This window comes from Trachinotus anak, unplaced genomic scaffold (assembly GCF_046630095.1).
Source record: "Trachinotus anak isolate AG129_WGS33_773 ecotype Australia unplaced genomic scaffold, CSIRO_AGI_Tana_v1 ptg000020l, whole genome shotgun sequence".
NCBI lineage: Eukaryota > Metazoa > Chordata > Actinopteri > Carangiformes > Carangidae > Trachinotus > Trachinotus anak.
The window spans coordinates 2,095,400-2,120,777 of record NW_027273871.1 but is presented as its reverse complement, the minus strand read 5'-3'; the positions used below and the strand labels follow the sequence as shown (position 1 = coordinate 2,120,777).

The following is a 25,378-nucleotide window of genomic DNA, read 5'->3' as shown; positions in this document are numbered from 1 at the left end:
AGCTCAGTGTGCCCCCCCAGGTAAACAGGTATGGTCAGGGTGAAATAAAGAAGACTTAAATGCTCATCATCTTGTGTTCTCTGTAGCTGGAATTAATGCTGAGAACCAGTGGAGCTGACATTACATTGTGATGGAATCTTGGTTTATATAATCAATAAAAATAAATGATAAATTAAAAAAAAAAAAACAATAAATAAAATCTACCTCAAAGGCAATAGTGATATAATGCTACTGGTTGTGATGAGAGTTTTAGTTGCATTAGTGCATTTTGGATGTGACATTAACTATTGTGCTGAGCTGCATGTTGGTAAAGAGAAATATGTAGCTTTTATAACCTGTTATAACCCGTTGTGAACCTAGATGCCACAAACTCAGCAGTTTATAATCTCCACATGCATTTATTTATTTTTATTTACCCCCTGATCCCTGCAAACCAGCAAACTGCTTTATTCATCTTTGTCAAGCTGTAAGTGCTTTTTTCTTTGTAGTTCTTATCATCACTTTCTGTCCATCAAAAAAAAAAAAAAACGGTGAGCACCTGAAGGCAGCATTGGAGACCAGGTCTCCTGTGTGCGTTTATTTACCTGTTAAAGTCACAGATCTTCCGTCAGAGCCCACCAGCTGTGACACTGGCCCCCGGGGACGCGCTGGCCCCCTGTAACCGGTGCGCGTCACGTTTCCCTGTACTGACAGAGCCTGTTCCAAAATAGACGGCACCCACCCTACACCCACCCTCCTCTCTCCCTGCTCTGCCCCGGTCCTCTCCCCTCTCTCTTTCCCTGCCGAGGAGCGTCACGCAGTTGTCCAGTGCGTCTCCTCAGTGAGTCCGCACCAACTCCAGGAAGCCGGATCACCGCAAGGAATATCATTCAAGGGAATAAAGTCAGCAGCAGCAGCAGCCGCCGCAGGAGGAGGAGGAGTGGGCTAAACAGCACAAACCGTGAGAGTTGTCCAGGGAAGAGGGGTCTCCCCAAAACCTGAGGTGAGCTGTCTTGTGGACTGTCTTTCCTGCTGCGTGTGTCCGTGTCGGTGCTGCAGTGGGGTGAGAGGTGCGTCAGCTTCTTTACTGCACTGCTGGAGAGGAGTGAGTGCGTCCCCACCTTTGGAAATCCTACAAAAAAAAAAAAAAAAGTCGAGACATTGCGATTACGCACGTCCCAGAACAGGTCTTGAGTCTTACATGGCAGCTGTGGGCTACTTTAAGGATCAGTTGCACATTAGTCTACTAACCCCCCCCCCCCCCCCCTTCCCTTACACCCCCACATGCGCCGCTGTCAGCCTATATGTTCCTGCGTTTATGTGTGTTTGTGCGCATTGGCTGTTTAAATGTTCATTAACGATAAAGCGCCACCGAGAGCGCTGGCTTCTTTCTGGGACTATTTAGGATCAGGCAGGCCGGGGGGGGGGGGGGGGCGGCCCGGGTGGGACAGTGCAGTTTGTCATGTCTATATTAGGAAAGTGGCAGAGTCATTCTTTCGCTCTGTCCCGACTCCTCAGAGCCGTGCTGTGCGCGACACAGGAGGATCATCTCATTAACCTGAGGGGTATAAAAGGAGCATGTCGGGGTTTTTTTTTTCCACATTTCATTTCATTTACTATAAATCACATATTTCTCTCCCACTAGTTTTTACAAAGGATACAAGTCTCCCAGACATTATTTCAGTTAGAAATACTGGGCCTACCATACAGGCCTGCTGGCTTCAGCTGTGGTTTGAAAATCAACTTTTCTTTTACTTTGTTTTTGAGTTTTTTAAGCCCTTTCCTCAGAATTGACAATGATCAATATATTTTCATGTTCAAATCAGATTTATAACCATGCACTATAAATAAATATTTGTTATTTTGCCTTTTTTTTCAATTATTAAGATGCGTTGTTAGTTGGTTACTTTTTGACCTTGGAGACCATCATAACAGCAGGAGAGCAGCTTCTTCTTCTTCACTTTATCTGGACGGCCAGGTGGAACAGACACAGTATCAATACAGCATCAATAAAAACATACAGTGAGGTCCAGAGGTCTGAGACCACCTTCTTGAATGTATATATACAAGTAGCCTGTGTATGATATTGTGTTCGCCCTGCAGTGCCCCACAGCTGGCCCGCCTGAAGTGGTCGCTGGAATGTAAATCTCTTGATAATGGAGAGCTTACAGGAAGGCAGCGAGAGCTTCTGTCCTCTCATCAGTCTGCTTGAGTCATGCATCCCACAGTCTGTAGATCTGAGTTTGGGCCTACATGTAATATAAACTCTAACGTGAAGGTCAGACACCATCATTTAAGGCTGCGGTCACAGCAGGATTTGGGTCATCGAATGTTCGCTTGATCAGAGGCCTGATAAGATGACAAATTTCCACTGAGAACAAACTGAGCCCTGGCCTCAGCTGGTGCTCTGTGTGGTTTTATTTTTAAGAGCCAGACAGTTTGAGATCATGATCATCGACCAAACAAGAGGAAGAACCCTGCTGCATTTATCAGACGTCTTCAGGGACGGGTGCAGGCCTACTTTTAGATTTGGGTTTTTAGTTTTGGCCTTATGTAAGTCAGTGCAGGCTGGCAATGTATGTTAGATACGTTTTAAAATACATTCTCATAGTGGATTGTATCACATGAGTGGGAATGAATGTAACTGCTGTGCTGTGTATTGCTAGCTTCACTCCGGTATTGTATTTGTCAGATCTTAATTTCTCTCCCCTGACGTTTATGTGCTCTCTGAGTCTTAGCCTTTGTCTTTGATGTTTGGCTATCACATAGTGTTTGGGGGGACAATCAACTATTAATAACTGTGCTGATGGTAGACACTGTTATAGAATATCTCCTGTGATTTGGAGGATTACAGTCTCCTCTGGCCTGGTGCCTGGGCGAACTGCAAGTTGCAGCTTGCCGTCAGATCTATTGACAGCAAGCTGCCGGTCAACCATCAGAGTTCACTCATTATTAAGAGAAACACAGAAAGTTATTTAAAGAAAACTTGGCTTCAGTTCAATGTATTTCTTAACAACATCAAATATCCATGACTGAATAGCAAAAAGTGGGAAAGAAACTATTATTTATTTAGACAAAAAGTCAGCTAACAACTTCATCAGGACTGTGACGTGGTCTGATCAGATTTGATTGGCAGTGATAAACAACAAACAACCAGTCAACTGCTGGATCCTGATTGGACCACAGAGGGAGGTGACATCACTTTTTCCTACTCACAGTAATCTCTTCTGTAAAACAACCAAAAACTGTAACCAAACCACGGGAAATCTTCATATGGATCCCATCACCCATCATAACTGAGAAGGTTTTCAAGGCCTATAAAAAATATTGATATTCAGTGTTTATGAAAAGTACTCACATCCTTTACTGAAGTAGACAGGACACTACAACAGTGAAAAACTCCATGACAAGTAAAAGTCTGTATTATATTATATTATATTATATTATATTATATTATATTATATTATATTATATTATATTATATTATATTATATTATATTATATTATATTATATTATATTATATTATATTATATTATATTATCTTATCTGCTTTATGTGGCTTTCAGTCTGAATAAAATAAATACCAATGGCGAGTGAACTGCCCTATGAACTTTCAAAATAATACGCTTGAAAGCATCATTGAATTACTGAGTCATCCTCAACCTTGAAAACAAGTTACGGCTAAAACAGCAGAAAGCTGCAGCACATCAAGCGATAATAGTTACTGTTCACTAAGAACACTGTTCACAGACTACATGCTGTAGGGGGAGATATAAAGCATAAAAGGTAGAGATTGAGAAGAGCACAACATTGTGGTGATAAGATCCTCGGTAGCATTTTCTGTGAAATGTCTTATTCTTTGTAGGGGTGAGATCTGATCAAACTCTTCTTCAGTATTTTCAAAAGAAATCACTTGGATCACTGTCACAAAATGATTCACGTGAAGTCAAATAAATCACAGCACTTTTGGCCTAACAAATACACAGTATGTCACTGTTCATATCACACTGCTGGTGATTTTAGTTTTATTTAAATTTTGTTGTTGATGATGCTGAAGTTTGTAGTGACTGTTAATGATGAAAGTTGTGTCTTTTTCTCTCTTTTTTGCCCAACGTTTTTTCACCTCTCACCCCATTCCCTTTGTTTCTGACCATATTCTGACATTTCTTTATCCACCTGTTTGGCCCTTCCTCCTCTCCTTCCCCATTTTCTGTTTTTTCCTATTTCAAACTTCACCATCTCTCTCCATTCATCCTCCCCTTGACTCTTGTCTTTTCATCTTTGCATCCTCCTACCTTCCTCTACTCGCTCCAGCCATGAGTCGCAGCATTGTGCGGCAGAGTAAGTTTCGCCATGTCTTTGGCCAGACGGTCAAAGCTGAGCAGGGTTACGATGACATTCGCGTTTCCAAGGTGACGTGGGACAGCTCCTTCTGTGCCGTCAACCCAAAGTTCCTGGCAGTCATTGTTGAATCCAGCGGTGGAGGAGCGTTCCTGGTCCTGCCCATCTCTAAGGTCAGTAAGGTCATTGAGGAAACATTTCTTGGCTTCAGAGGGAAAGAAACACAACAGAGTGACTCCATGACTTCAGTGTTCACATTATCTGCTACTGAATATGATGATGATTATCCCAAAATTGCACAGAAATTTGCACAAAAACACTGAAAAACTGAATTTAAACCCAACCTAACCTGGTTTTTAGATTTCTATATGTGCTTGAATTGGTCATGAATCTATATTTTCGATACTTACCCATGTTTCTAAACTTCATTTAAATCTTAAAGTGATTACTTCATGCGCTCAGAAGTTGCTGCTGCAGTAAATTAGATTTAAAAACGTGCCTCAGAAGGAGAACTTATTCTGCTGCAGAGTGAATGTGGATTAGATTGTAAATGAAACTGTGTTTACACATGTTTGTGGCATGGCTCGATAGCTGGTAGTCTGGTTTGTTGGTCAGTCTGCCCACTGCTGGAATATCACAGCTAGTAACAAATGGATTGCCATTAAATTTGGCTGCACATTAATATCCCTCCTGGGATGAATTGTAATAATTGGGATTTCCTTCAACCTCAACTTTACTTTGTGTTTCCTGCTAATTTCCAAATGTTAGCATTCTAACATTGCCAACCTATGATGGAGAACATAGTAAAAATGATACCTGCTGAACATTGTCACGTTAGCGTGCTGACATTAGCATTTTGCTCAGCATTGCTGTGGCTAAGTACGGCCTCACAGAGTCACTAGCATGGCTTTAGACCTTTAGTCTCGTAGGCTCACTGCTGGCACGTGACGACACAAGAAGATCACAGAGGACAAATAATCTTCTCATCCATAAATTCAGGCTGCTGTTCCTTCCTGTTTGGAAAGTATGTGTGTGTGTTTAAAACATTGATTGAGCATGCTTTGAACAGATAGTCATTTTCAAATTATGTTTCTATTACATGTTTGTTGGTATGCTAAAAGAAAATTATTGTACTTTCAGTCAACCTATGCCATCAATAGAGGCTGCAGCAAGATGTGTTAGTCATACAAGAGTAAGGGGAAATAACAAGAGAAGAAGAACTTTATGGGAAAAGAGGAAGAATAGAAAGGGAAGTAAAGATGGTTTCCTTGTTTTTGTTTTTTTCTTAGGGGACAGCCTGTAACTATTTGTATCCCAGTATTCATGAGCTGACATTATTGTTCAGCTCGTCAAGGTCACACAAGGCAATGCCATCATAAAGAAATCTGTGTGGCCACTTCAGTTTCAGATCATTGTAACGTTGTGTATTGATCGGTTCAGATTTCCCCAGATATTTGAAATACACGAAAAGCTTATGTCTCATCCATTGAGGTTTACCCATTAGGTCATTAGGTCGACCTCAAAACCCCAAAGACCCACATCTTAAGTTTTCAAGCGTAATTCTTTCAGAAAGACCGAAAACAAGCTCCTTTTTAAGACTGATTAGTGCCAAATCATGATATCAACATTGTGTGATGGTTATTTGCTTTCAGAAATAACACTTATTTTCATGCAATAGTTATTTTTCAAGCTTGACTTGACAAGTATGTTTTCCGTCTAACAGCGGAGGACATAATATTTGCTCTGGACCTTGAGACGGACACTGTAATTGCTGATACAGAAATACAGCGACAGGAAAAGCAACAGGTCGAGACAGATCAGGCATTTAAAGCTGCGATGCTTCAGTGTGGTGTTTTTAAATTCATCGTGCCACATGATGAGAACAACATCACCTTAAAATAAATGATGGATGCCAGAAAGACAAAACTAAACCAACCCATTATCATGTTATGAACTACACAACTCCAGTGAGCCTATCAAACACATTTAATGCATTTTAGAGGTTAAAATAGTTAAATAGCGTTTGGGTTTGATACGACAAAAACTGTGATCTAAAATCTATATTTAACTGCTGAAGTTGCTTCAATAATACTGCAGTAAAATGTTTAGTTATCACATGTTCAAGACACTGTTTATTTTCCTGGCCGGTTTCACAATGTGTCCATTTAGCTGCAGATCACAGCTCAAGGTGGAGCTCTCCAGATACCTGCTGACGCCGCTGTAATCAGCCAAGGCTGCAACAATTGAGTTGACCTGCCCTGTGAGACACCTCCACTCAGCAGGTTTCATTCTGAGCCGGGCTGCTAACACCAGCTGCCAATCACAGTCCAGCAGGAGTTCATTATCTTCTGTCCGAAAATGATTTTAAAACATTATGTAATAATAATAATATGATATGTAATAGTGGTATATGGAGCCTGTAAGTAATGTGTGTACTTTCTATTATAAATAACTTTAACCCACATGAGAATTATGCTAGTGTTATAATTAGACTACAAAGAGTGGAATGAACAACAGTTCAGAAATTTCATAACAAGGTCATCAACACTGAGATTTATCAGCATATCAGTGGTGGTAATTAGTGACACAGAGTAATGCAGAGTTTTTTGGAGACACTGGGAAGTGGACGTGATTATATACTGGAGTCATGGTGAACAGACATGCTATTAATACACACCAACGTGCGCTCCATCCTCCATCTCCCCCCTCCGGGTCCCCAACAGGCCACAAGAAAAACTCCCCTTTCAACGCCTCGTCACTCAGCTATAAATACACCTCTCTTGGGGTGTGTTTTTGGTGTGTGTGTGTGTGTGTGTGTGTGTGCGCGCAGGGAGAGATATCTCAGAAGAACAGGGAAAGATGGAATAAAGGGGAAGTAGCATCATGATTTTAGTTTGCATCGTATTTAAATGTCTGGGTTTATTGGTGTCCTGGAGGTTCACCGTGATGCTGGGGTTTTTGGCTGCATGTGGAAGGTTTTGACTGCGGCATTTGGTTCTGTTTACATGAGAGAGCCATTCAGGCAAAACACTCTTTTCACAGTCAGACTAATAACACTGCCTGACCAGTCTTTAACCCGGTTTGAATCTACAGTTTTTGATATTGATGATGATGTCATCTGCAAATAACCAAATCAAGGCTCACTACAATTTTTCACTTAGTTATGGGGAATATGTGAATGTCATTGTTAATTACTGTATACACACACAGTCCTGACTTGCTCCTTTGTGTCACTGCTGCTGTGTGCTGCAGACAGGTCGTGTGGATAAGAACTACCCACTGGTGGTCGGACACTCCGGACCGGTCCTCGATATTGACTGGTGCCCTCATGACGACAACATCCTGGCCAGCTGCTCGGAGGACTGTACTGCAATGGTAATGACAGTGTGTGTGTGTATATATATGTATATATAAATGTGTGTGTGTGTGTGCAGAAGAAAAATTCTGAGTGGGAGAGAGAAGTTGCAAATGCATATGGAGGAGTCTGTTGTTTGGTGACTCAGATAACAGTCATAGAGTTCGTCACAGCCCGAGTTTATCACATTAAGTTAGTCAAGGCATCACTGTGTCTACCTGTCTGACTGCCCACCCACCTGTTCCGCCTCATCTCCGTCTCATCGTCAGGCTGCTTGTCATATTTCGTCCTCCGCAGGCTGGTGAGAATCTGCTATCTGTCTGTAGCCAACCTCGTCATTGTAATGCAGCTGCTAATCCTGCCGCTCTGACCTGTCTCAGCGTGATATCTTCCCCAGACTCTGTCTTTAATGATACTGTGGCTAATTTAAATGTGCATTCAGCTTCCTTTCATCAGACCAGGAAAACATCTCAGGCAAACCTGCAGGCCGAGTAAACACAGGAAGTAGAGTTTGAATGATCACCATCAGTCTGCGGTGATGATGTTCTGCTCTACCTGCTATCATCATCGATCATCGACAACCTGTTCAACTCACGTTCGCCTAACAAACCGTGACATGACTTTGTGACTTTCACAGCACTTGAAATACAAGTTAGGTGAGTGAATTATGAATTTGAATATAATGGGGAAAAAAACAATAACAAGAAGTGAATATTTAAGATGCATGCACACACTGTAGAATAGGCAAAAGGATTGTAAATATGCTTTGTAGCTCCATTTACATTATTGTTGTTGGGCTGAGGATAGAAAACAGAAGTAGTAGTCGTTGTTTACCTGCCTGTGAGACACTGCAAGTGTCTGTGGCCCTGAAACTCACGACTGAGTTCGGCCAACAGGGGTCACTGTTAGGCCGAGACTGCAGGAGAGGAGTAGAAACAGTCACATATATTTGTGTCAGAATATGAATCATTATGGAAATTTATACATATTTATTATTGTTCAGGCAAATACAGTTTATTTCATTATGTGTGAAACTGAATGAAGAAGTATGAAGTTAACATTATTGCAGCTGGGATTTTTAGAACCTCCCTTTAATATTGAATATTTTTTGTTTATGTGTTCCTACATCCTGTCTGTCATTGTGCACAGTTAATTTAACTTAGTAATGTGTCTACACTGTTTAAAGGATAAGTTCACTCTTATTTTAAGTCTGTCTTAAAACAGTAGTCTAGTCTGGTCCGACATGAGCACTCAGAGGTGTCCTGTCCTGTCCATACTTGCCAGTGAGAGATCCCTTTCTAATGTTTCACAGTCCATGTTCTGAGGGAAAACATATTCAAAGTTTATCTGAAGCTACTATCAGATGTCAGCCGTCTGAGTAAGACAAATCATGTGGACTTCTTCCAAAGTCCCTGTCTTTTTAGTACAAACATCCCTCTTTCTGTTTCCTGGACAGTTTTTGCTCGTGGAGCTGCAGTGGAAGCATCGTAACACAAAGTATTGTACTGTTGTACTTAATACAAAGTATTACTGCTTTAAGACAGATTTGCAAACAGTAAATTACATTATTTGAGATGTTCTCAGTAGAAAACGCCCGTGATCGTGATGATGTGACTTTTACAACATGGACTCAAAAAGCAGAAGCAAGAAGTGGTTTTAGTGTCTGGGATGTGTGTGAGTGATGAGCCGCTCCACTGACACAAATAAGATCATGTGTGTCACATAACTGTGACAGCTCTGGGGGAAATTTTTTGGTGATCTAGATTAGGGATCTGACTAACAATTATTTTCATTATTGATTATTACTTTCTCAGTGAATCGATGAGTTGTGTACAAAAAACGCTCATCACAGTTTCCGAGGTGGTGACAGAAAAGGAGGAGCAGGAACAAGGAAGCATTTTGGCATTTTTATGGCATGACTTTCAGAATAGTTGTTGATATGATGAATTTCTGTTGACTCATTGATTAATCAACTACAGCAATGTTCACACCCTTTCTACTTTCATAATGGTAGCAGGGAAATAAAGCTGTACTTGGAACACATTGATAATATTTTATATTATGTAATGATAAAAGAACTAATGAGATGCTAAAACATTATATTACTCAATAATAAATCTAATTTTCCAGTTATGGCAGTGTGGTTCTGTCTACATCAGGAAATCAAACATTTTCAGCCTGAAAGTTGAAATTACTTCAGAAAGATAATATGTTCCCCAAGTCACACCATGTCTACACAAATGTGCAGAATGTCAAGTATGTGAGCATGTGTCAGTTATAATATTTCTCTGTTTGTGCTATGACAACATGTGACTCAACATGTATCTGTGCATCAGCACAGTTGTCACTGCCCGAACAGATTTGATCGCACTTGTTCACAACAACATTGCAGGAATCTTTGTGCGATCGAGTGATTGAATCGCTGCTCCTCCCATGGCAGCAGCTGCTGGGATGCTGTTTGAGTGCTTTGTGTGCGTGTGTGTGTGTGTGTGCGCGCGTGTGCATGTGCATGTGTGTGTTTTGTTTAGGTCCAGCACACAGACGGACAGTTGCAGCTGTCCAGTCTTGGCAGTGTTGCCGCTGTGGAGCTACAGAAAGGCCATAACTGTGATGTCATTCTCTTCAGTTCACAGAGACGGATCATTGTGTCATCTGAAAAGGCTCATTAGAGTGTGTTTATGTGTGTGTGAGTGCAGGGCAACAGGAACAGAGCTGTGTGTCTTCTCGAGCAAATGTGGATCAACTGATCACCTGTCGTGTTATGTGACTGAATTGGCTAAAAAAAAAAGAAAAACCACTGTGTTATTGTGACATTATTGAGAAATGTGTCTGCATGGGCCGGTTTGGTTGGTTGTTTTGTTGCTGCACCACCCTGAGTTACTATAAGGAATTCACACAACACAACAAAGTGCAGTAAGTAACACCTGCTCAGCTCGTCTGTTACTGTGACATGTCAGTATTTAAAATATAGGTTTTATATGAAAGCCCTGCTGAACCCTGTGGTCAGGGTCGTCGCAACCACTGAGGGCACAGAAGTGAAACAAACGTGGATTCTTTTTGATTCAGGTTAAAACCATTGTCTTTAAATTAGACCTTTTCAGACAAAACATATTAAAGTAAACCCCTTGCAGTGGGAAAAGGCTTCGAAACAGCATTTAGACAATTGACAGAAGATATAACTGAACAGTTTAAAGGAGCTATATGTAAGTTTTTGCTGTTGCTACATAGCCAACGTTAGCATTAACAGCTGTTTACTTACAGAAAAAAAACACATTGTGAGTTCAGCATCAAGCTCCCATGCTTTACTCAACAAGAGCTGACTCCATTTAAGTTAGAATGCTAACCAGCTAGTCCCAAACATAAAATAATTAGCCCATCAAAAATTGTAACCCGGTATAGGCTTCAAAAACCATAAACCTTTAACAGGTTTGATAAATGAATGGACCAGGCAGTTATGAGTTAGTGTTGATGACAGTTTTAGGAGCAAAATCCTTCTCCAATAGGAAATCTGTTGGAGTTGCACACAGGTGTGGACATTACAACAGGTGTGGCTGTTATCGGCTGTCACCTTCACTATGAGGCAACGCTAATGTATCTCTCCAGCAACTGTCACAGTCTAATCGATTAAAATTACTGAGCTGCACAGTAAATCTGTAGCAATGTGCTGAGTTAAATGGAAAACTGAAAGATGTGGGCTTGCAGCTGTACAGCTGTCCTCTGTGTCCTCTGGGATGTGACGTTTGTGCATCTGAACTTTGTCAGATTACTTACTTTTCTCAAGCTTTTATTTCTCTGACTGCTACCACATTTAGCCTCCCTCGCCATCCCTCTGTTCACTGTAGTAACTGTTAACAACAGTACATGTCATTTGAGCACTATACACTGTAAATGTGAAAGTATAGATCGACCTTTAATTGATGAAGTGGATAATACAGATATATAGTGGTAATATCTGTCTTTGAGCATGTTTTAACTCTTCTTTGAGAGATTTGACACCTTAAAAGGCTCTATTCATGTGATCACTTACACTTCTCATATGAAATTGTTTTATATAAGTATCCTTATTTATAGTTTTCCTTTTTGTCTCAAACTCTTTGATGAATCATTTGGAGTTTTACAAACTAAAAATAAAATTGTAGTAGCAGTTGTGAGCAATGGGATTAAAGAGGCCTGAGAGGTATTTTAGTTTCTACTTAAAGTGTGATTTTTAATAAGTTTTTGCACAACTTGTTGCATAGCTTTAAAGATTAAAGGACGCACAATGCTGGGTGTTCATTCCCTCATCCCTCCTCTCCAGGTGTGGCAGATCCCAGATCATTCGCTAACCCGCCCCCTCTCCGACCCCATTGTGGTCCTGGAGGGACACTCCAAGCGTGTCGGCATTGTCAGCTGGCACCCCACCGCACGCAACATACTACTCACTGCGGGTAGGATATACACACATGCTCTGAGTTTTCTTGAAAGCCTTCTTTTTTGGACCTTATGTAAAAACAGGATTTTGGTTACATTCACATGTCCATCTTTTTTTTCTGACCCTGTCCACCCCCCCACCACAGGCAGTGATAACCTGATAATCATCTGGAACGTGGGGACAGGTGAGCCCCTCTTATCCATGGACGACCACCCGGACCTCATCTACAGCATCAGCTGGAACCGAAACGGCAGCTTGTTTTGCACCACCTGTAAGGACCGACGTCTGCGTGTGTGCGACCCCCGCAAGAGGGAGGTGGTTGCGGTGAGTGAGTAGGAAATACACACATCGAAAGCTCACTGATGAACACATTATATCTTCCTCTGTATTTCCCAAATGTGACCTAGTCCTTTAATACAGTGGCGGTTATGTACAGTGGTCATGTGCCAGTGCAGCACTTTCCCACTGACATTGGAGTTTATACAGACAAATAGTTAATACTTTGAAATCTGGCATCAGAATAATGAACCATTAGGTGGAGATATGTTTGATTTTCAACAGGAAGTTTAATTCAAGACATAGTAAGACATAAAACTAAAAATGCGGGGCATGGAATTGAAAAATGGAGGACAGCAATGATTTTTTAATATATATTTTGTGGTGATGTTTGTCCTCCGCCGATCAACAGGAACGTCTGGCTCCACATGAGGGGATTCGGCCAATGAGAGCCATCTTCACCAGAGACGGAAACATCTTCACCACAGGGTTCACCAGGATGAGCCAGAGAGAGCTCGGTCTCTGGGACCCGGTAACAAACAGTTAAAATTCATATACTGTTTATACATTCTCACAAAGTGCAGACATATATGTAAGCTTACTGTACAGGCATGTACACAACAAAATGTTGGCTTTCCTCAATGTTTTTATCTCAACAGACAAATTTTGAGGAGCCCATTGCACTGTTGGAGCTGGACACAAGTAATGGAGTGTTGTTACCATATTATGATGCAGACGCAAACATGGTCTACCTCTGTGGAAAGGTACGGGACATTTAAGTATAAATGCACTGTATAATATGGACAGACGAGTGTATTTCCAGCTTAAATAAAGACAATGTCACATTTGTTTTTGACATGTTTTACACGTGTGTTTTCTGTGTTTGGGGTGTGTGTAGGGTGACAGCAGTGTCCGTTACTTTGAGATCACAGAGGAGCCGCCGTACGTCCACTACCTCAACACCTTCAGCAGTAAGGAGCCCCAGAGAGGGATGGGCTTCATGCCCAAGAGAGGTGTGGACGTCACCAAATGTGAGATCGCCAGGTAAGACTCTGACAAGATGACAGCTTTATGGAATCGTTTCGTGAAATAATATTTGTTTGACGGGATGTAAAGGCTGCAGATGTTGCTTTAGGGCTGCTGTTTTACTGATGCACTGATGTCTGATAATATTAAGAGATGTTACATGCAGCAAGCTTGATGGTGATACCAGAAGCCATCTGGGGTCCTTCTCATGTTTTAGGCATCTCATTGGTTTAATAGATTTGTCAGTATGTCACCCTCCAGAGTAAAGGTTAATGGCATTTACGAAGATGTACTAGTCATTGCTCTGTCAGTAACTGAAGATGTGATCCATTAATTGTTGAGTACAAGTCTATATTTGAAATTGCTGTTTTGTCCAGTTCATGGGAGTTTCTAGAGGTTTTTTTCTTTTTTGGAGAAACTTCAATTTCACAAAACTCAGGACTTGGAGTGTATCACTTCACTTGAGGTCAAATCATCTTTTTTCACTAGTTTATCCACTGCATTTATGCCACAAGTGTCTATATGTGATGAATTATCCTTCATTCAGCTCTGAAGATGAAGTGAAAGTGCACAGACTGATGCACAGATGTGTAACTGATGGGTGTCCTCCCTCCTCTTTTCTCTCTGTCTCTTCTCTTCACTCGATCTCTCACAGGTTATACAAGCTCCTTGACAAGAAGTGTGAGCCCATCACAATGACAGTGCCCAGAAAAGTAAGTCCTGCTGATCTATTGATCATACTTTATAAGTATTTGACTTTTACAGTAGTGGAAGCTGAGTGAATCTATTCAAGTAGAAAAGAGACAGAAAGAGAGAACTTTGATCAACCTTGCAAAAGCAACAACTGTACGGTACGTGCCAAATCAAAAACACGAAACCTGTCTCGCCACAGTCAGACCTATTCCAGGACGACCTGTACCCGGACACAGCGGGGCCTGAACCCGCCATGGAGCCTGAGGAGTGGCTGGACGGCCGCGATGAGGATCCAATTCTGGTGTCCATGAGGGACGGCTACGTGCCGCCTAAGAGTCGAGAGCTCAAAGTGGCGAAGAAGAACGTGCTGGAATCCAGACCCACCACCCGACGCAGCATGTCCACTTTGGACACCAACAGCCTGCCAGTAAGTTCTTTAACTTACCTGTTGCTACTTTATGCTCACATAATGTGTACCCTGTTTGTGAACCACTGTTTCTTATACCACATATATAGATATAGAATAATATTACTCATCTATTGTAATCTGCTTTCACATTGTGGGCTACAAATGCTGGGTTTTTTCTTTACTGCTGCGTTTTATGTGTTGACACTTGTAGGTTTATGTTACACATGTTCAATTAAAAAACGACTATAGCTTTGCAGCCTGCAATCTGAGTGCACTGTTACATCTGAGAACATCTGTCTCTCTGTTTAACCCTTTTCTGATTATCTCTCTTTTATTTGTATCTGCCCACAACTTTTTTTTTTTTTTTCCCCCCAAAGCTCCCTTCTTTATTTTGGTTTATTTTCTAGTTGTTCACTGTCCTTGACCTATTTTTCCTCTTTCTCTCTTTCTTTATCCTTAATTTTCCCCTTCCCTGTCACTGTCTTTTTTCCTTTCTTCTTCTGTTTCCCTTTTCTTCCTCCTCTCCACTCGCCTCCCCTCTCCTCCTGTCCAGCCTCAGTTGCTTGAGAGGTTGCTGGAGGAGATTCAGAATCTGAAGGCCACAGTTTTGTCTCAGGAGAAGAGAATCTGTGACTTGGAGAATAAGCTTTCCCAGTACACCAATGGCACTGACTGATGTGCACGTAAAACACACCTCCTGAAGAACTGGTCTGAATTTCATAGAAACACATTTCCCTTGCAGTGACAAGGAACTACTCTCAGCGTTGTCCCTTTAAAGGTACCTTTGTGTAAGAGCACGAATGTGGTAATGTAAACGCTAATTGACAACAAATTTGAACAAAATATATCAATATTTAGTATAATTGTTTTGTGGTTGAACATAATCACCATTCCAGTTTTAACATAATGTACCTTTAATGATACGGCAAAAATACTTTAATATATTCACAAAGATTCACAATGATTTGAGAAGAGTGAGAAGAGAGCAGAAGTGGGGTGAGGGGGCTGTAGGTTAGTGGGACATGTGCAAGTTGTGTTAAAGATGTGGAGTAAGTCAACACTGTTATCACTTTTTTTCAGTGTTTGAAAAGGACAAGTATACAGAAGTAGCAAAAGTGAGATGCTTTTTTTTCCAGACTCCCCAAACTACACAGTAGTAAACACATACACACATCACCATGAAACATCCATCAGACAAACGTGCCTCAACACATGTATTTGCTTCCCCCTCCCTATCAGATGATCACTGACCGGTTTATTTAAATAAGCCTCTGAAAACTTTTCAAAATGTAAATAGTGACAGAGAAAACCAGAGAAAAATTGTTGAACTTGTAGCAGAAATGTGAAAAGCAAAACGCTTTGTGTTCTGTAAAGGATTATACATTAGACACATGATGACAACAATTAAAAAAAAAGTGTTTTTTAAAAAAAAAAAAAAAAGTCTGCCATTTTCATCTGTTGTTACATCTCCCAGATCATCTTCTGATGAGAACGTGGCTGTTAAATATCTTTCCATCTGAGCCTGGGAGAAAATTAGCCAAAACAGAACTTTGCTCAGGCACGATTAGATCGCTCTTTAAGAGTAGGTGTTGTGAAGGGAAGTTGGATGTTTTTATCTGCCACAAGTCTTTCCACAGTACACTGGCCTTCCGCAAATCATCAAGGCTTTCAACAAGATCCTCTTTGGCAAGTTCTTGCTTAATTTCACCCATTACAGCCACCTCGCCAGGGCAATGCAACACATCGGCTACACTGTCTCTTTTCCTGCTTCCCAGTAGCCATTGAACATCTACTTGCAATGCACTGACACAGACAATCAGCAGATTCAAGAAGAGAAAGAAAGAGGCAGAATTTTGCAAAAAGAATCTAAATGCATCAACAGGAATCCCTTTGTCAGGACCCATCAGATTGCAACTTTAGTCTAAATTGGGTTTATCAGAGCTCTTCTGAAAACAGTTGTTTGCTCCTGCTGCAAACCACGTTGACAAGAGGGTCACTGAAAGCCCTCCTCAGTCAGTATATGGAGCCCTCGTAAGACCACACCGAGTAAGAGAAAGACTGTCTGAGTGACTTTGGTGGACGAAGAGAGAGCAGCTGGTGAATTTACCTGCAATGTGTAGAAACAGAAGAAATAGTCAGCTGGTTTTACATCAGGGGTTAAACTAGCGAACACAATGATGAAGGGATTATTTCACTGCCTTAGTATATACAATCTGCTAGTTCTACATTTTAGTGAATTAATCAACCAAAATGATCATAAAGGAAGTTAGAAAGGCAGAAGAAGAGGTAACTTTTCCAGGGAAAATAGAGAAGATATTCGATTGGTGCACCTTCAGTTAACTGCTTCTTTCTGTAATTCCACAGTTCTTTCCAGAACATATTCTAGCTTTCTAACTTCATTGATAAATGTTATTCTTCAGTGTGAGTATTACCGTGTTAACGACAGAGAAACGCAGCACGATGTAGTTGGTGTCTGCACCATCAGGAGCCTCGGCCTCAATGGTCAGGGCGACATCGGTACCAGATGTGGTGGTAAGAGGTGCAGAGAGGGTCACTGTACCATTGGTAGTGTTTCCGGTCTCCAGGAATAAAGTGGTTGGCCAGGTTGAGTCAAAACGTTGGTTGTTGGTGGCTCGGATGGTGAAATTTCCCCCTGTTCCACTGGTCGTCACAGAGAAGGGCACAGAGAATGGTGTCCCTGGTACCAAGATGCTGTTCGTATCAGCCTTAATACAGAGAGAATCAGACAAGAGTCCATGTTTGTAGTGACGAATTACTCTTTTACACTTCTTTTATAAAGTGAACAAAGTTTTAGTTGCTGCATATCCTCTCATGGTTGATGTTGAGGATACTGGTCTGGGATGGGTACTCACAGTGATGGTCAGATTGGAGGCTCTGAAGGTGATGGGCGACTGACGCTGGAAGTTTACCGGAACTCTTGGGGTAATATCCTGCCCCTTCACCAGCACCACAAACTCCACTGATGGCATCTGCTCAACCTGAACTAAGAAGTTTCCACTCCCCTGTGCCTCCACAACGCCTTTAATCTCCCCTGAGCCCGACGATTCAATCAGGATGACTTCTGTCAGCGTGGCAGTGTCACTCCCCGTTAAAGACACCAACAAGCTACCGTTGACTCCTTAATAAAAAAGAGAAATTTCATCATGTCTGCCTTGGTGATCTCAGCACATCATCAAATTCACATTTTTAAATTCCTTTACCAGCTCTGGGACGTGTGTCAAGAACATCGAATCCTGCGAACGGGCCCTGAGATGCCTCCAGGAAGTCAAACAGGAAGTCAATAGGACTTTGACCTGCAAATGAAAAGTCACGAGGAAAAGGAAATTCAAAAGGGCTAAGGCTAACAAGCCATACATCGTTTACCTTCCTACTCACTACTACTCCACCTACCCAGTGCTCATTTTTCACCACTATGTGTTCACAGTTGTTTACATTTAGAGACAGCAGCATGAAAAAATGTGAAACTGTAGTGGAAGTTACAGGCATGTTTTTTTTTCCTTATTCAGTATCTTACATCACGTTTTCAAAGCTGAGACATGAAACTGGAGAGTTTTCAATGCAAAATTGGTACGTTCTTCCTGCACATGAGAAACATACAAGAGGGGGACAAACTCTCTGAGATCCAAACCAAAACAGTGAAGATTTGGACTTTAAGGTAAGTGACAGCTAAGACTTGGTTCTAACAAACGCAGGTATTCATTTTATGATCAGTTTAAATCAACCATGGAGGTCTCACCTATGACCTTCACGGTGTAGGGGTTAGTTGACGCCATTCTCATTTCCCATAGTCCAACTTGTTTGTTTAGCCGTAGAGTCTTGAAGTTTCCCACTGACTGGGATTCAGTGATCAATGGTCCTGTTGTGTCGCTGCTTTGCTGAGATTCACCTTCAAATGAGTAAGATGATTAAGGTGTGCTGCATTTAATGGACCATTTCTAAATCTCTACACATTTTTTGAAAATAATTATAGCTGCTTGAATGAGTGACAGGTAGTTATATTGTCACCAGACTGCATTTCCCTTAAAGCCTGTTGTTTCCTGTAGCAAACAAAGTCTTTTTTTGTTCCAAACAGCCTTTTTCTCTTTGCACAAATGCAAAAAAATGATTAAAATCTCTGATTAAATTAATAAAATTCAATTTCTGACCAACGATAACCGAAATTCCACTGAAATAAATGTATTTTTTTCTGTTATAAACTCTGCTTTGTTACATAAAACAAGCAATTTCAGTTCAAATTGCGCAAGTGTTCTGCAATTATATTGAGATGACTCAAAATCAATAATAACTTGGTACTGATGCTAAAATAATACATACAATGCCTTGACTGTAGTGTTTAAATTTAAAGAGGCAGTGTTACCTGTGGGGCCGATGAGAGTGAAGGTGACGGAGCGCCCAGTGATGTAAACTGTCAGGTTTGTTACTGTTTCATCTACTACAAAAGAGAAATTATCAGCCTTTCCTGGGCTCCTGGCCGCTTGCAGAAGTGTCACCTAGGAAATCACATTACACAAATGACACAGCTGGGATATTTGAACTGACAAAACTAACTGGCAGTGAAATGTTCGTGCTATTACCAGAGAGGAGCTGGAGGACTGTGTTATGATGCTGGTGGCCACAGGGAGCTCAGTCTTTGTGACTTCAATAGCCTGACCTCCTGACGCCCGAGCCACGTCTCTGTACAGCTGGGCATCTGACGCTGTTATCCCCCTGTGTTGTTTCTGGATGTTATTACTCCGCCTCCGACGATTGATCACTATTGAGTCAGTAATCATGAAGTTCACCTGGAAGGAAAAAGGTTAATGATAACGATAACCAAAATTAGAAAGATCTGTCGTAACCATTAATGTGAGCAGGGTACAAAAAAATTCTTCCAAATGAAGGTTTGATACGGTCATCTGTTCCTGTTTCTTCTTCATTACATTGCATTAATTATTTTCATCAGTGATTAACCTGCCTGTTGGTGCCTCAATTACTCTATAAAAAGTAAGAAAACAGTCACAAATTTCCATCCCATTTTCCCAGAGCCCAAGGTGTTGTCTTCAAATATCTCATGTTGTTCAATGAACGGTTCAAAACTCATAGAAAACCAAGGAAACCAGCAAATACTCACATTTGAAAAGCTGAAACCAGAGAATGTTGGTATTTTTTCTTACCAACAATTAAACAATTAATTATCAAAATTGCTGCCAATTTATTTTCTGTCAATAAACCAATGTATAAATCAACTAACTGTAGCTCTGATATGTTTCTAACCCAAAGTGGCTCTTTGTCAGGTTCAGAGGAAATAAATGGAGACAAACATGTGTATATCATAGAAATAGTCTTAGTCCCACTCATTGTAGTTAAGTGCACCACCAGTAAATCGCAAACCAGCTGTGTATACACAGGAGATTATAAGAAACCATGAAACAAAATAATTTTTTTTTTTTTTTTTTTTTTTAAACATAGATTTTTAAAGGAGCTATTTGTGAGTTTTGCTTTTGCTGCAGAGCCAGCGTTCACTTACCAGTCTTGCCCAGAGATTCAGCCATCGTTGCATTTACAATACAAGAGGTTATAATACATGTCTTGAGCAGTGCTGCTTCTTTGGGGCAGCCTGGACACTACAGTGACTCAGTATCGTAAAGTGGCCAGAGGATCTGGCTGGACTGAGGCTAGTGATTAAAAATAGAAACAAAACAATATGCAGCTTTCCACCACTGGAGACAGCTCTTGGTGAGTAAAGGAAAGAAGTGTGATGTTAGACTGGTAAGTAAACAGCTGTTAATGCTAACGTTGGCTATGTAGCAATAGCAAAACTTACATATAGCTGCTTTAAGTATATGACAAGAAAAGAAAAGCATAGTGGATACTCACCACTGTTTGTGTCCGCTCTATGAGCGCGATCACTGTGCTTTTCAGTTGTTTGTCTTTAGCCGGCGCATCAGTGAAGAGGAAGACCTCAGAATTGAAAGGAGCACTAGTTAAAGCCAGCTGTATGAGGGAAAGAGTACAGGATAGAAAGAATGGTTTTAATTAAAACTGTTTATCAGCAGGATTTTTTGAGGCAGATTTTGAAGTAGTCTCAAAGACATCACAGAACCTGAAGCCCAGAGAGACTCAGTTCTTCCTCATCTCCTCCAACAGTTGCTGTCAGTGAATTAATAGCGTTCATGAAGACATTTGGGTCTGTAGTCCTTGTCAGCGGCCCGAATCCTTAAGAAAAAAACAGAAGAAAAATGTGTTTCATCCTTCATCTTCTCTGTATCAGGATGATGCATGAAAATCTGATGAAAAGATGATTCATTTTTAATTGGGAATGCTTTTTGCAGGAAAGCATGAAGAGGAAGCTCGTTTAAAAAAAAAAAACTGGACAGAACAAATATGACAAATTTGTAGAATCCTAAATCCTAAATCCCTACCTGGATCGTTGAACGGTACAAGAATGTAAAGTGAGGGCTCATCCTCCGTCCCCACTTTACTGTTGATTATAGAGGAAGTGACGGTCCTCACTGCCTCAATGTCATCAGCCATGCTTTTTGTTGTGTCAATCACAAAACAAAGAGCTTTACTGGATCCTTTGGAGATTCCCATCATCCTGAGGGATGAAGAGAGATGGATGATAAAATTTAAAAAAACCTTTGAACAACTGTACATAATTGAAACATGCAGAGTGGGTTTCGTACTGGAGGAACGGTCTGTCACCAGCAGCCCTTCGAACGTCCTCTAGTAGCTCACTGGTTGCAGCTATCGCCAAATTTGCCGCTTCACTGTGGAGATGTCCATGACTGGAATCAAACTTGTCTTTGTTGATCCCACCTTTAGGCTCAATCTTACTTGTTTGATCAATTGGTCCTCCATGGCTGCATTTTCCTGTTCAACAAACAGCAAGAAAGACAAATGGCACATCTCTGGGTATTTAAGAGTGTCTGTTTCCAAAGACAGATGGCAGCAGTGTTCATATCTGACTCTGTACAACAACTATACTCAAAAGCAACAACCACTGAGGGCAAGTTCACGGATTAGCCCTTATGTCTGTAAAACATAGGGGTGGAAAATTTCTCAGGCGGAAAGCACAACAGAGGAAAAGGCCACTTAAGTGTCTGCAACGACAGAGGAGGGTCGACAAAGTCTTAACAGAAAACTTTATAAAAGTTCAGGATGAACGGAAACCAAATTTATATGCGTGTTTCAAGTGCATTTACATACTGTAGCGTAGTGCTGCACATACAATGCAACATGTGTTTAAGGTTGAGTCAAATGTCTCTGAAACATTGTTAAAGGACACATTGTGTACTGATGCTTGGATATTATACTGTAATGTATGTATTTGGGGACAGCTGGGATTGGCTAATGAATGAATAAATGAATTAATACGTTACTGTGTGAGCAGCATGTTGGGTAGTTTAACCTGTAACAGTTCATCTAAAATTAATCAAGTATCAAGTTGATACTTTATAAAGTGAGCATATATTGTATATATAAAATGCTGCTCTTTGAAGTAATTAGTAACTATAGCTGTCAGATTAATACAGTAGATAAAAAAGTACAACCTTTTTTCCACTGAAATGCAGTGGTAGTATTATGAAGTAATATAAAATGGAAATAGTAGGGTAAAGAAAGTACAAACTACCTTGAAATGATACTTTCCACCACTGCTCAACAACCATCAAATAGAAATAAACATGTAAACTTCAAAATAGAAACCTCAGGTAGACCTCAAGAATGTGTCTCTGTGTTCATGTGCACCTTCTTGTGACAGTGTGGAAAAAATGCTGTGACATTATTATTTACCTTTTGGTTTGGTTGAGACTACAGGGACAACACCAAAATACCCAGAAGTCAGTACCCTCTCCTGGATGATATCCTCCAGAATATTGTTCGTGCAGTCATCTCCATCACAGCTGCGACATGTCGCTCTGCTTATACCTGGGGGAAAGGTCATCAACAAGACATTTTAACTAAATTTTCTTCTGTGAAATAATCTCTCTACAATCACGCCCCCAAACTACATTCCTCCTCAGTTTTGCTATTTGATTGCAGACAGAGCCAAACACAGACAGGCACCACAGCGTGCCATTTCTTTACCTGCTATGTTACCAATGCTGGTGTCTGATCGGATCAGATTGGAGTTTGGCAGTTTGTTCCCCAGTTCCACCCAGTTACTATGACTGTAGAAATCCTACAAGTTGATAAAAGAAGATGTATTATAAAATTTCTTTCAATCAGTAAAAAAAAAAAAAAAAAAAAAGATAAATACCTGCAAAGGATGTAAAATCTCTCCAAGTTTCTCCCTCGCTGCCTCAAAGTTTTCTTGCTTGTTGCTTGCTTTGACAGCCCGTAGTCCCTCTGTGATGATGTTCCTTCCTTGAATAAACATTTCTTCGTCAAAGTGGAAGCTTGCATTAAAGGCATGACGGAGGTCCACCCTTACATTCCGTAATGTGATGGATATGATGGCTTGGCGGAAACTCTTGGTTGATTTTGGTGCATTGCAGGCAGCAGCGACGGCCATTGCAGTGAAAGGCTGTGACTAAATAAACAAACAGTCATACACAGCAGTTGTTACTCAGAGGGATGTACTAAATACTTGTAAAAAAAAAACAAAAACTTGACTTCATGGAATTGAATTCTTACAGGAAAAATGAAGTCTGTCCCTTCAGCCTGAGCCAGAGCACGGCACACCTGCACAGTGGTGTTTAATATGGCACTCTCAGTGATTTCCAGGTGATCCAGAGCCCTTCCTGGCAATATCTCAAACCCATGGGCTCCAGTGTGCAGGAGCAGGAGACACAACACAGCCAACTCTGAAGACATCCTGAACCTGAAGAAGCACAATTATCTAAATTAATGCAAAATTAGTCTGAAACAAAGATGGTCTCTGTTCATAAGGGTGTTTCATACGTCACAAATGTTGCAGGCAAGTGAGTCTAATTGCTTTTACATTGTTTCACTTTCTTTATGTAGCCGAGAGAGCTGTGTTTAAATAGACTGATTACAAAATCACTTGTCCACATTTACTACTAAGAACCAGCTCACACCTCATTACAACAACTTAATTTATGTAACAAACTTAATTTCTGATTACAAACAAGGTAGAGCTCTCTATCTTCTCTCTATATAAACATTAAATGATTTTATGGAACCCTTCACATTCAAATCTCAAGTTAAAGCATGAGGACTTCCTTTGGTTCCATTTTTCGTAAGGATTTTCTTTTTGTCTACAAATCATGGAACTTTTAGAAAAGGAAATATGATTTTTTTTTATTTTTTTTAGAGGATATATACTGTATCTGCATATATGGTCCACGTAATGTAATAAAAATCCAACATACCCTCTATTTTTCAGCCACTGCTTATAATCAAGAGTTAAAAGAGAACTGTACCTGAGGTCTCGATGCTGTCCTATTCACTATCATTTATCATAACCATCAACACCGGCTTTATGGAGCTCCACAGACTGGGCGGGGTCATGCAGGACTTGCTCAACCTGTTGCTGTGGTATGACTCTGTTGGGTACTACCAAACTGATGGCACAAAGGCACTGGAGATCTCTTATTTAAGGTTTAGATTTTCTTTTGATAAGTCATTGTGTAAAATATGTAATAACCTCAACGACTTTGACCTTTTGGATATAAAATGTCATCACTTCCTCATTTTATCCTATTAGACATTTGTGTTAAATTGTGTCATAGTGTATGCCTTCTTGAGTTATTGCCAATAATAAGTGTTTTGTGAGGCCACCATGACCTTTGACGACAAAACTCTAATCTGTCCATCCCTAAGTCCAAGTGAAAGTTTGTGCCAAATGCAAAGAAATTCCAAAGCGGTGTTACATAGATATCATGTTCAGAGAATGGGATGGACGGATGAACGGACAACCAGAAAATATTACACAATGAATCCCGCACACAGTGAGAGTTAAACCTTTTGAATTTCTGAATTCTCCAAAATAATTTATTTGCAAACGTCTGTGTTCCAGTAAGGTTTGCTGCATACACAGATGTAACCTACTGAGTGACTGATATGACACCTGCTGGTTGCTGGTATTTCTTTTGGATGACATTTTTCTTCTCAAAGCAAAACAAAGACCAACACTTGCACCAATCAAAGCAAATGCTGCAGGTAGACACTCTACAGATACATATGAGGTTGTTAACAATAGTTTTGCTTCGTCTAAATAAACCAGAGAACACAGCTGCGTGACAGTGACCGTTTCACTTTCACTCCTCTCCTCTGCAACCACAGGTGGACTGAAAGGATCTGATATCTGTGATGCATACTGCAGAAACATGACAACATGATACACTGCCTTATCACTACACTGGTTCTGCTATCTTACAATGGAATTTGCTTTGGTGAACAAAAAAAAAAAATTCTTGTATGTCAACCTTTCAGTGAGGTTGGATGTCACTTGCAAAAACAACAAAGCAGGGTTTAGCTGGGCTTGTTGGGGAAATAAAAGTCCTCCCTGTCACATTTACCTGTATTTGACCACTTCCCAGTGCTTTACCACACTTCTCCTGGTGCTACTTACCAAACTAAATGAAGTCAAAATCATTTCTAATGTCAACTTGAACTAGAACATGAAACCAAATGTACCAAAAAAATAAAAATAAAGTTATACCATGTTGATTAGTTAGTTTGAACAGAATTTCTTGGCTTTTGAACAGAGCCAGAATATCTGTCAACCCCTGTTTCCAGTCTTTAAGTTAAGCTAAGCTAACTCACTGCTGGCTGCATGTAACATATACTGTAGGTATGAGGCTGTCATCAATCTTCTTGTGTAACTTACCTCAGCAAAATGCATATTTACCAAAAAGTCCATCTTCTTGTCATAGATGGTTGCTGGACATGTTGAGGCCACCACATCGACAGAGAATTGAA

The 25,378-nt window shown here is 40.6% G+C and overlaps 2 protein-coding genes across 3 annotated transcripts; one reads left to right on the top strand and one right to left on the bottom strand.

The window, feature by feature from the left end:
- Positions 1–755: 755 nt before the first annotated feature.
- Positions 756–15,677, top strand: coro6 (coronin 6). Its single transcript, XM_071505922.1, has 11 exons — positions 756–982; positions 4,295–4,494; positions 7,574–7,696; positions 11,974–12,103; positions 12,233–12,411; positions 12,776–12,895; positions 13,023–13,127; positions 13,262–13,407; positions 14,045–14,102; positions 14,282–14,509; positions 15,045–15,677. Exons 2-11 carry the CDS (start codon positions 4,297–4,299, stop codon positions 15,165–15,167), a joined length of 1,410 nt encoding a protein of 469 aa, XP_071362023.1. The 5' UTR covers positions 756–982; positions 4,295–4,296; the 3' UTR covers positions 15,168–15,677.
- On the bottom strand, positions 15,388–23,955 carry LOC139637309 (von Willebrand factor A domain-containing protein 7-like). Of its 2 annotated transcripts, none has more exons than XM_071505920.1 (16): positions 23,878–23,955; positions 23,129–23,315; positions 22,752–23,024; positions 22,580–22,673; positions 22,286–22,420; positions 21,178–21,364; positions 20,914–21,089; positions 20,595–20,707; positions 20,369–20,485; positions 19,087–19,293; positions 18,870–19,002; positions 18,249–18,398; positions 17,713–17,805; positions 17,365–17,630; positions 16,924–17,217; positions 15,388–16,598 (listed from the first exon to the last, which is right to left on the bottom strand). In XM_071505920.1, the coding sequence occupies exons 2-16, from the start codon at positions 23,306–23,308 to the stop codon at positions 16,485–16,487; spliced, it is 2,532 nt and encodes an 843-aa protein (XP_071362021.1). In that variant the 5' UTR covers positions 23,309–23,315; positions 23,878–23,955; the 3' UTR covers positions 15,388–16,484. The 2 variants fall into 2 exon arrangements, with proteins under 2 accessions (XP_071362021.1, XP_071362022.1); XM_071505921.1 differs by having other exon boundaries at positions 23,827–23,884.
- Positions 23,956–25,378: the final 1,423 nt, after the last annotated feature.